Here is a 12189-nt window from a genome sequence, read left to right on the forward strand (position 1 = left end):
GGTTCTGCCAGAGGGGTGGGGTTAGAGGGAGGGAGGGGTTAGAGGGAGGGAGGAAGAGAGAGAGGAACTGCATGCAACATCAAGAGGGAGACAAATAGTTTTGTTCCAATGTTAGAGCCTTTAACATGGAACACATGACATAATGAATCTTAAAATGTGAGTTGTTAGAATATATGAAGGGTAACAGTTTTCTATGAAGTACGTATGTATCATTATTTTAATGACCTTTATAATGCCTTATAAATCAATAAGTCCTGAGGAGGTGTGATATATGGTTATTATACAGTACCGCGGCTAAGGGCTGTTCTTAGACAAGACACAACACGGATTGAGAATTATCTAACACTTTCAACAATACAATCACATTTTATTTTATTGGTTTCATACACATATTTATCAGATGTTATTGTGGGTGAAGTGAAATGCTTGTGTTCCTGGTTCCAACAGTGCAGTAATATCTAACAATGCTTGTGTTCCCGGCTCCAACAGTGCAGTAATATCTAACAATGCTTGTGTTCCCAGCTCCAACAGTGCAGTAATATCTAACAATGCTTGTGTTCCTGGTTCCAACAGTGCAGTAATATCTAACAATGCTTGTGTTCCCAGCTCCAACAGTGCAGTAATATCTAACAATGCTTGTGTTCCCAGCTCCAACAGTGCAGTAATATCTAACAATGCTTGTGTTCCCAGCTCCAACAGTGCAGTAATATCTAACAATGCTTGTGTTCCCGGCTCCAACAGTGCAGTAATATCTAACAATGCTTGTGTTCCCAGCTCCAACAGTGCAGTAATATCTAACAATGCTTGTGTTCCCAGCTCCAACAGTGCAGTAATATCTAACAATGCTTGTGTTCCTGGCTCCAACAGTGCAGTAATATCTAACAATGCTTGTGTTCCCAGCTCACAGAGGGCAAATCTAAAAAGTCAATGAAAATATTAGGACAAGCAATGATATATATATATATATATACACTGTGTACTGTGATGTGATGCATAGACAATTTGGAGTACATCTGTAGTATATCTGAAGAATAGTAGATGTACAGTAGTAGTTATATAGGATGAACCAGGACTAGAATACAGTATATACATATGAAGTGGACAGCAGTAGTTATATAGGATGAACCAGGACTAGAATACAGTATATACATATGAAGTGGACAGCAGTAGTTATATTGGATGAACCATGACTAGAATACAGTATATACATATGAAGTGGACAGCAGTAGTTATATAGGATGAACCATGACTAGAATACAGTATATACATATGAAGTGGACAGCAGTAGTTATATTGGATGAACCATGACTAGAATACAGTATATACATATGAAGTGGACAGCAGTAGTTATATAGGATGAACCAGGACTAGAATACAGTATATACATATGAAGTAGACAGCAGTAGTTATATAGGATGAACCATGACTAAAATACAGTATATACATATGAAGTGGACAGCAGTAGTTATATAGGATGAACCAGGACTGGAATACAGTATATACATATGAAGTGGACAGCAGCAGTTATGTAGGATGAACCATGACTAGAATACAGTATATACATATGAAGTGGGCAGCAGTAGTTATATAGGATGAACCATGACTAGAATACAGTATATACATATGAAGTGGACAGCAGTAGTTATATAGGATGAACCATGACTAGAATACAGTATATACATATGAAGTGGACAGCAGTAGTTATATAGGATGAACCAGGACTAGAATACAGTATATACATATGAAGTGGACAGCAGTAGTTATATAGGATGAACCAGGACTAGAATACAGTATATACATATGAAGTGGACTGCAGTAGTTATATAGGATGAACCATGACTAGAATACAGTATATACATATGAAGTGGACAGCAGTAGTTATATAGGATGAACCATGACTAAAATACAGTATATACATATGAAGTGGACAGCAGTAGTTATATAGGATGAACCATGACTAGAATACAGTATATACATATGAAGTGGACAGCAGTAGTTATATAGGATGAACCATGACTAAAATACAGTATATACATATGAAGTGGACAGCAGTAGTTATATAGGATGAACCAGGACTGGAATACAGTATATACATATGAAGTGGACAGCAGTAGTTATATAGGATGAACCAGGACTGGAATACAGTATATACATATGAAGTGTATCTTCATATGTATATACTGTATTCTAGTCCTGGTTCATCCTATATAACTACTGCTGTCCACTTCATATGTATATACTGTATTCTAGTCCTGGTTCATCCTATATAACTACTGCTGCCCACTTCATATGTATATACTGTATTCTAGTCATGGTTCATCCTATATAACTACTGCTGTCCACTTCATATGTATATACTGTATTCTAGTCATGGTTCATCCTATATAACTACTACTGTACATCTACTATTCTTCAGATATACTACAGATGTACTCCAAATTGTCTATGCATCACATCACAGTACACAGTGTATATATATATATATATATATATATATCATTGCTTGTCCTAATATTTCCATTGACTTTTTAGATTTGCCCTCTGTGAGCTAGGAACACAAGCATTGTTAGATATTACTGCACTGTTGGAGCTGGGAACACAAGCATTGTTAGATATTACTGCACTGTTGGAGCCAGGAACACAAGCATTGTTAGATATTACTGCACTGTTGGAGCTGGGAACACAATCATTGTTAGATATTACTGCACTGTTGGAGCTGGGAACACAAGCATTGTTAGATATTACTGCACTGTTGGAGCCAGGAACACAAGCATTGTTAGATACTACTGCACTGTTGGAACCAGGAACACAAGCATTTCACTTCACCCACAATAACATCTGATAAATATGTGTATGAAACCAATAAAATAAAATGTGATTGTATTGTTGAAAGTGTTAGATAATTCTCAATCCGTGTTGTGTCTTGTCTAAGAACAGCCCTTAGCCGCGGTACTGTATAATAACCATATATCACACCTCCTCAGGACTTATTGATTTATAAGGCATTATAAAGGTGATTAAAATAATGATACATACGTACTTCATAGAAAACTGTTACCCTTCATATATTCTAACAACTCACATTTTAAGATTCATTATGTCATTTGTTCCATGTTAAGGGCTCTAACATTGGAACAAGACTATTTGTCTCCCTCTTGATGTTGCTTGCAGTTCCTCTCTCTCTTCCTCCCTCCCTCTAACCCCACCCTCCCTCTAACCCCACCCCTCTGGCAGAACCAGGAAATCCATCCCCCTTCACAAACTCTCTTCTGAGGAAACGAAACTGATCTGAGTCTCTGTGTCGTCTGTCTGTGTGAGAGTGAACAACCGTCCAAATGGCTCAACAGGGAGTTCTGCTGGACCAGGACCAGTTCTGTTGTTCTGTCTGTCTGGATCTACTGAAGGAACCAGTCGCCATCCCCTGTGGACACAGTTACTGTAGGAGCTGTATTGAGGGCTGCTGGGATCAGGATGTTCTGAAAGGGGTCTATAGCTGTCCTCAGTGCAGAGAGACCTTCACTCCAAGGCCTAATCTGAGGAAAAATAACATGTTGGCTGAGGTGGTGGAGAAACTGAAGAAGACAGGACTCCAGGCTGCTCCCCCTCCGTCTCTGTGCTATGCTGGACCTAGAGATGTGGCGTGTGATGTCTGCACTGGGACCAGAAAGCAGAAAGCCCTCATGTCCTGTCTGGCGTGTCTGGCCTCTTACTGTGAGACTCACCTCCAATCTCACTACGAATCTCCTGCTTTGAAGAAGCACAAGCTGGTCAAAGCCACCGCACAACTACAGGAGAAGATCTGCTCTCATCATGACAAACTGCTGGAGGTTTACTGTCGTACCGATCAGCAGTGTATCTGTCTGATGTGTACAATGGATGAACATAAAGGCCATGATACAGTGTCAGCTGCAGCAGAGAGGACTGAGAAACAGGTAAGACCAGAACAACTTGTTGGTGACTGTCTGATAAACAAAGAATTAAAGATACAGTAGGAACTAAGGCTGTTTGAATATGAGATCATTGAAATGAAATGGATCCTCAGCAGAACAAATATGAACACAAACCTTGAATATATTGATATGTCAACCCAGATTCTCCAGATGTATCACCATTTTATAATGTCAAACACTATTATCATTCTGAATGGCCTTTTATGAGTCCAAAGTTCAGTCTCAACCTGTTGATACATGTAGTCCTACCATAAAAACTATAATCATTCACATAGCAACAAATACATATCATTTAGTAAATGGACCATCCATTTTTTTAGATCTTCCTCTCTATGGGCCCTATGTCACATTACTATACTATTGATCTAGTGGACTAATAAAGCTTGATAGCTGATTGAAGAGTGATTCTCCACAGAGGCAGCTGGGGATGAGTCAGCAGAAGGTCCAGCAGAGATTCCAGGAGAGAGAGAAGGAGCTGAAGGAGCTCCAACAGGCTGTGGAGTCTCTCAAGGTGAGTATTGTTGACCAGAGGAGACATACCATTTCACCTGTCTCCTCCAGTCAGAGAGAGAGAGAGAGAGAGAGAGAGGAGAGGGGCTCCTATCCAATCCCACTGACCCCACTGTTGGGAACAGGTTGTCACTGCTGAGGCAGTGAAGAAAGTAGAGGAGGATGGGTCAAGGCTGAGGGATCCTGAGAGGATCCCTGTGAGTAGTAGATCTGTGACAGCACAGAGGGATGGGCCAACCAGTGATATATGCTTCAGTAAGGTTGGCTTCTTAGTGTTCATAGCAAATGGTTATCAACTGTACCGCAGAAATGGAATGTAAATCACAGAATAAAATATGTTTTGGTGGCAGCTGCAGAGAAGTATTTGGTCATACTAGATTTGACTTCAGAAGACTTCCAGGGTGTGTTGAGTGGTGGTGTCCCGTCCTCCCAGGCTGTTGGCCTGGTTACAGGAGCAGATAGGGTCAAAGTAGTGGAATGGGGTAGTGGGTTTTAATGAGTGTAGGGTTAGTTGGCCTGGTGCAGGAGCAGATAGGGTCAAAGTAGTGGAATGGGGTAGTGGGTTTTAATGAGTGTAGGGTTAGTTGGCCTGGTGCAGGAGCAGATAGGGTCAAAGTAGTGGAATGGGGTAGTGGGTTTTAATGAGTGTAGGGTTAGTTGGCATGGTGCAGGAGCAGATAGGGTCAAAGTAGTGGAATGGGGTAGTGGGTTTTAATGAGTGTAGGGTTAGTTGGCCTGGTGCAGGAGCAGATAGGGTCAAAGTAGTGGAATGGGGTAGTGGGTTTTAATGAGTGTAGGGTTAGTTGGCCTGGTGCAGGAGCAGATAGGGTCAAAGTAGTGGAATGGGGTAGTGGGTTTTAATGAGTGTAGGGTTAGTTGGCATGGTGCAGGAGCAGATAGGGTCAAAGTAGTGGAATGGGGTAGTGGGTTTTAATGAGTGTAGGGTTAGTTGGCCTGGTGCAGGAGCAGATAGGGTCAAAGTAGTGGAATGGGGTAGTGGGTTTTAATGAGTGTAGGGTTAGTTGGCCTGGTGCAGGAGCAGATAGGGTCAAAGTAGTGGAATGGGGTAGTGGGTTTTAATGAGTGTAGGGTTAGTTGGCCTGGTGCAGGAGCAGATAGGGTCAAAGTAGTGGAATGGGGTAGTGGGTTTTAATGAGTGTAGGGTTAGTTGGCCTGGTGCAGGAGCAGATAGGGTCAAAGTAGTGGAATGGGGGTAGTGGGTTTTAATGAGTGTAGGGTTAGTTGGCCTGGTGCAGGAGCAGATAGGGTCAAAGTAGTGGAATGGGGTAGTGGGTTTTAACCTGTTAGGGCTAGGGGGCAGCATTGACACGGCTGGATAAAAAACATACCCGATTTAATCTGGTTACCACTCCTACTCAGTAACTAGAATATGCATATACTTATTACATATGGATAGAAAACACCCTAAATTTTCTAAAACTGTTTGAATGGTGTCTGTGAGTATAACAGAACTCAAATGGCAGGTCAAAACCTGAGAGATTCCTTTACAGGAAGTGGCCTGTCTGACCATTTCTGGAACTTCTTTGCCATCTCTATCATTTACTAAGGATCTCTGCTCTAACGTGACACTTCCCACGTCTTCCATAGGCTCTCATAGCCCGGGAAAAAAGAGAATGTCGTCATTCCAGCCCCAGGCTGAAACACATTATCGCCTTTCTCAAGTGGCCCATCAAGAGACACTAGCTTATGCGCGTGACCCCGACCGCCCCCGCCTTTGGGATTTTTTCCTCTGTTTGCCGAAAAGGAGATTCCCTGTCGGAATTTTATCGCTTTTCTACGAGAAAAATGACGTAAAAATTGATTTTAAACAGCGGTTGACATGCTTCGACGTACGGCAATGGAATACTTTGAATTTTATTGTCAGGAATTGCGCCAAGCGCGCGACACTTCTTTACTATTTCGGATAGTGTCTGGAACGCACGAACAAAACGCCGCTATTCGGATATAACGATGGATTATTTTGGACCAAACCAACATTTGTTATTGAAGTAGACGTCCTGGGTGTGCATTCTGACGAAGACAACAAAAGGTAATGACATTTTTATAATAGTAAATATGATTATGGTGAGTGCTAAACTTGCCGGGTGTCTAAATAGCGAGCCCGTGATGCCTGGGCTATGTACTTAGAATATTGCAAAATGTGCTTTCACCAAAAAGCTATTTTAAAATCGGACATATCGAGTGCATAGAGGAGGTCTGTATCTATAATTCTTAAAATAATTGTTATGCTTTTTGTGAACGTTTATCGTGAGTAATTTAGTAAAATGTTAGCGAATTCCCCGTAAGTTTGCGGGGGGTATGCTAGTTCTGAACGTCACATGCTAATGTAAAAAGCTGGTTTTTGATATAAATATGAACTTGATTGAACAAAACATGCATGTATTGTATAACATAATGTCCTAGGGTTGTCATCTGATGAAGATCATCAAAGGTGAGTGCTGCATTTAGCTGTCTTCTGGGTTTTGGTGACATTATATGCTGGCTTGAAAAATGGGTGTCTGATTATTTCTGGCTTGGTACTCTGCTGACATAATCTAATGTTTTGCTTTCGTTGTAAAGCCTTTTTGAAATCGGACAGTGTGGTTAGATTAACGAGAGTCTTATCTTTAAATGGCTGTAAAATAGTCATATGTTTGAGAAATTGAAGTAATAGGATTTTGAAGATTTTGAAAATCGCGCCACAGGCTGGCAGTGGATGTTACGTAGGTGGGACGAATTCGTCCCGCCGGTCCCATAGAGGTTAATGAGTGTAGGGTTAGTTGGCCTGGTGCAGGAGCAGATAGGGTCAAAGTAGTGGAATGGGGTAGTGGGTTTTAATGAGTGTAGGGTTAGTTGGCATGGTGTTGTCATTAGCTTATTGGGTTGAAAGGCTGTGAGGTTGAGCATCCCACTGCTACTGTTCTAGATGACTGTTGGGAATATACTAGTAGACAAGGCAGTGGTTTTGGTTGGACAGTTGGAAAGCTTGCTGATGAGAGTAGTTTCAGGGAGTTGGAGGTTGGCCCTTTCTGTGGTCATAGGGGATGTTCCTCCATGGTTACTCCCAGATCCTGTTGTTGATCTAACCTTGGTTGACAAAAGGAAAAGATTGGGTCAGAAGTCAGTGATAACAGGAAACTGGTTGACAATTACATTGGTAGAAGTTGTTATGCTTTTTTACCTCTTTTCACAGATGGATCCAAGGGCCCAGATAGTGGGCCCACAGGAGCAGGTGTTTACCTTCCTGAATGTGATGTGCAGATATGTAGAAGACTAACAGATGAACTGTCAGTGTACTCAGTTGAACTGTTGGTGATAATAGTTGTCCTCCAGTGGGTGGAGGACGAACAACCTGTTAGAATTATAGTATCCTCAGATTCTCTGTCTGTATTGAATAGTTTATCATCTGGTAAATCTATTAGGAGTGACCTACTATTGGTGGTATTAATGTTATTATGGAGAATTGAGAGAATGGGTCTAGTAGTGAGATTATGCTGGGTCCCAGCACATTCAGGTGTGGAATGGAATGAAATTGTAGACCAATTATCTAAAATAACTTTAAAACAAGATATAATATATATTAATGTTCCACTGGGTAGAGGTGAGGACAAATGTGAGATCAGAGACATTTTGATAGATGTGTGGCAGAAGAGATGGGAGTCTGAGCACAAGGGACGGCATTTATATGCCCTCCAATGAAAGGTCGGTGGACCAAGGTTCAAAGGTCAGATTAGGAAGGAAGAGGTGGTGTTTCCTCGATTGTGTTTAGGACATTGTACATTGAACTGGTCCTTCCATCTGGTTGGCAGCATGTGAATGGTTTGTGTCTGGAGGGTATTGTCAATGAAATGGTGGAGCATGTGTTGTTATAGTGTTGTAAGGATGTTGAAGAGAGGGAAAGATTGAAGTGTAGGGTCATTGAGGTTGGACGGGGTTGGGGGGGTTGGAAGGGATTTGGGGGATGGGGGAGGGTCTATTAGAAGTTAGTAGGGATCTTTTTTATTTTCTCAGAAGTACTGAGTTAGGTAGGAGGATTTAGAAATGGTGTAAACCGTGATTGAACACACTCCAGCACAGTAGGAGGCGCCACGCTCCTTTAACGTTGGTTTGAGGACCGCCATTATACCATAGAAGAAGAAGAAGTTGGTAACGTGAGGTTTTGGCGTTCGTAAAGAGTGCAGCTATTCTTTTGCCTATTTTCCAAATGTATTTTGTCATGGTGGGAGGGTTTGTTTATCGGTTTCCTCTGTTTATCGGTTAGAGTTGAGGAGGGAGTAGGGTAGTTTGATGTCCTCAACCGAGTGGAGAAGAAACGCTGTCTCTTCAGGTGCGTTGTGGAGAATGGTGTGGAGGAATTATTGATCCTGGTCGGTGAACAGGTGGGAGAGGAACATATACACTCTGTATCCAGAATGAACAAGGCGGTGGTTGTGGTAATGTAAAAGGTGAGTCTTGTTACCCGGCTAGTTACCAGTATGATTTATGTGAGGGGTTGTGTTGGTGCTGATTTCGACAAGAGTAGTGGTGTCTAATCTGCCTCCGTTTATTACCACCGAACAGATCCATAAAGAGTTGGTTCGTTTTGCTAAATGTGGAAGTGTTTTTCTGAACGAAATTCAAGGTTAAACAGGGGAGGGGTGGTACACAGGGTTTGTTAGCACACAGGAGCCCAGTGATATAATATTATATATATATAATATTACTATATGTCCCAGCTGTTTGCTGTGGTTTTGAAGTAATTCTCTTCCAGCCCACGTTAACCTTGTAGGTTTACCTCAGGTAACTTATTATTAACTATCCTTGTAGCTTTACCTCAGGTAACTTATTATGAACTATCCTTGTAGGTTTACCTCAGGTAACTTATTATGAACTATCCTTGTAGGTTTACCTCAGGTAACTTATTATTAACCATCCTTGTAGGTTAACCTCAGGTAACTTATTATTAACTATCCTTGTAGGTTTACCTCAGGTAACTTATTATTAACTATCCTTGTAGGTTTACCTCAGGTAACTTATTATGAACTATCCTTGTAGGTTTACCTCAGGTAACTTATTATGAACTATCCTTGTAGGTTTACCTCAGGTAACTTATTATTAACTAACCTTGTAGGTTTACCTCAGGTAACTTATTATTAACTATCCTTGTAGGTTTACCTCAGGTAACTTATTATTAACTAGGTTATAGCTACTTGGTGAGGAAGCTCACTGTTCACCTGGTTATTGATTGTAGTGGCCTACAGGGATGGTTGGCGCAAAGCCTTCAAACGTTAAACATGTTCTGGTCATGGTTAACTGTATATATATATTTTTTATATATAAAAAGGTGTAAATTCTCAACAAATCGCATGTCCCTGTTCTCTTTTTCAAGATGTGTCCGATTTAAACAGTCAGAAGAAAGAATAAAAAGAAATAACTTTATTTTATTTGTTTCTAAATGGCTGCTGGGTAATATGATAATCGTTGAAATCTGTTGGTTCGTAGACATCAAATAGAGAGAATGCTGCGCAGGTTCACTGAGTTGTAAACCTAATGGATAGGTGGAGATCATTGATTTGTAGCTCTGACTCAGTTGCTACCTCAGATTATGAGCCTATCAAGTGTGGTGAATGAGGTATGTAGTTCCCACAGAAGACCACAGGGAGGAGCAAGAGAGATATAAACCCATACAGTTTATCTCTTTAAATACCCTGAACCTAACAATCAATCTAATGTATTTATGAAGACCTTTTTACATCAGCAGATGTCACAAAGTGCTGTACAGAAACTCTAACCCTACGTATAACCTGTTTTATCCTGAACCCTAATTCTAGGGTAGGGTAGCCTAGAACCCCTTTAGAAACTATTATAGTAATAATATTATGTTAGTAAATACCATTATAGTACTAAATAGGTTCTATTGTTATTTTTTAAATAAAACCTATGTATAGTACTTAGCATTTAACTGTTTTTTTGTTATTTTATTATATTTATTATTTAGAGGAGTCTGTCTAAATAATGAAAAGTTAAGTTATTGGCAGACTTTTTAATGAGACCTTTATTTAACTAGGCAGGTCAGTTAAGAACAAATTCTATTTACAATGACGGCCTCCTGGGGACCAGTGGGTTAACTGCCTTGTTCAGCGGCAGAACAACAGAGTTTTACCTTGTCAACTCTGAGGTCGTCCCATTGTTTCCGAAAGGGGAAAGTTTTTACCAATTGTTGGTAGTTAAAACGTAAACCAGTTATTATTATAATACAGTTTTTATGGCTTGGTCCTAAGAACAGGTTTTAGTGGTAAATTAAAAGGTAGTTTTTTTTGGTGCCATTTATGGAAAACTGAATTGGGTTTGTGGCTGGATCAGCAGCTCTTCATCATGCGGCCGGAGAGACTCAATACAACAGGGGTCTCTGATTTCTATGCTGCAGTACTGAGGGCCTGGCAGCTGCTGAGACCCACACGAGAGGAGGGGGGGGGGGTGGTGCCTGGGCCGTGGGTCTGGGAGGAACCACTGATCACTGGGTTTGGTGGACCTGGAGAGCAGGGTGGCAGCGTTCTGACTCAAAGCAGCACAGAGGCTACTGTACCGTACGGAGGTGGGCTTAGCGGGAGGGAAGGGGCATCAGAGGCAGGGGGTTGTGGGGGCTGAGAGCATGGCAGGGTATAGGTGGAGGGTGCTTTATAAGCTCCCAGTGCTGGAAAGGTCAGGGGTCATCCAGTGGAGGGTATTACATGGAGCCCTGGACACCAGTAGCTGATTGGCTCGGGTTGACCTGGGAGTTGGGTAGGGGTTGTCCGTTTTCTACAATGACAGACTGTTCATCATGTTTTCTCTGTGTTGCCAGGGTAATGCCATTACTGTTTATTTAATTTCACCTTTATTTAACCAGGTGGGCCAGTTGAGAACAAGTCCTTTATTTAACCAGGTAGACTAGTTGAGAACAAGTCCTTTATTTAACCAGGTAGGCCAGTTGAGAACAAGTCCTTTATTTAACCAGGTAGACTAGTTGAGAACAAGTCCTTTATTTAACCAGGTGGGCCAGTTGAGAACAAGTCCTTTATTTAACCAGGTGGCTAGTTGAGAACAAGTCCTTTATTTAACCAGGTAGGCTAGTTGAGAACAAGTCCTTTATTTAACCAGGTGGGCCAGTAGAGAACAAGTCCTTTATTTAACCAGGTAGGCCAGTTGAGAACAAGTCCTTTATTTAACCAGGTAGGCTAGTAGAGAACAAGTCCTTTATTTAACCAGGTGGGCCAGTTGAGAACAAGTTCTCATTTACAACTGCGACCTGGCCAAGATAAAGCAAAGCAGTTTGACACAAACAACAACACAGAGTTACACATGGAATAAACAGAGTTACACATGGAATAAACAAACGTACAGTCAATAACACAATAGAAAAGTCTATATACAGTTGTGCAAATAAGATAAAGGAGGTAAGTTAATAAATAGGCTGTGGTGGCGAAATAATTACAATTTAGCAATTAAACACTGGAGTGATAGATGTGCAGAAGATGAATTTGCAAGTAGAGATACTATTAACTAACTGCTATCTCTCTGTCCCTCTCTCTCTCTCTCTGTCTCTCTCTCTCTGTCCCTCCCTCTCTCTCTCTCTGTCTCTCTCTCTGTCCCTCTCTCTCTCTCTCTGTCCCTCTCTCTCTCTCTCTCTCTGTCCCTCTCTCTCTCTGTCCCTCTCTCTCTCTCTCTCTCTCTGTCCCTCTCTCTCTCTGTCCCTCTCTGTCCCTCTCTC

The 12189-nt window shown here is 41.3% G+C and overlaps 1 protein-coding gene across 1 annotated transcript in view; it reads left to right on the plus strand.

Annotated features, from left to right (window-relative positions):
- Positions 1-3295: 3295 nt before the first annotated feature.
- LOC123733300 (E3 ubiquitin/ISG15 ligase TRIM25-like) overlaps positions 3296-12189 on the plus strand; it is a 12895-nt gene continuing 4001 nt past the window's right edge. Inside the window, exons 1-2 of the mRNA XM_045712754.2 lie at positions 3296-3932; positions 4366-4461. Of these exons, the coding sequence (XP_045568710.2) occupies positions 3336-3932; positions 4366-4461 (693 nt within the window). The 5' untranslated portion in view covers positions 3296-3335. The remainder of the gene's footprint in view (positions 3933-4365; positions 4462-12189) is intronic.

Source organism: Salmo salar, unplaced genomic scaffold (genome assembly GCF_965601325.2).
Source record: "Salmo salar unplaced genomic scaffold, fSalSal1 ptg001067l, whole genome shotgun sequence".
NCBI classification, from domain to species: Eukaryota; Metazoa; Chordata; class Actinopteri; order Salmoniformes; family Salmonidae; genus Salmo; species Salmo salar.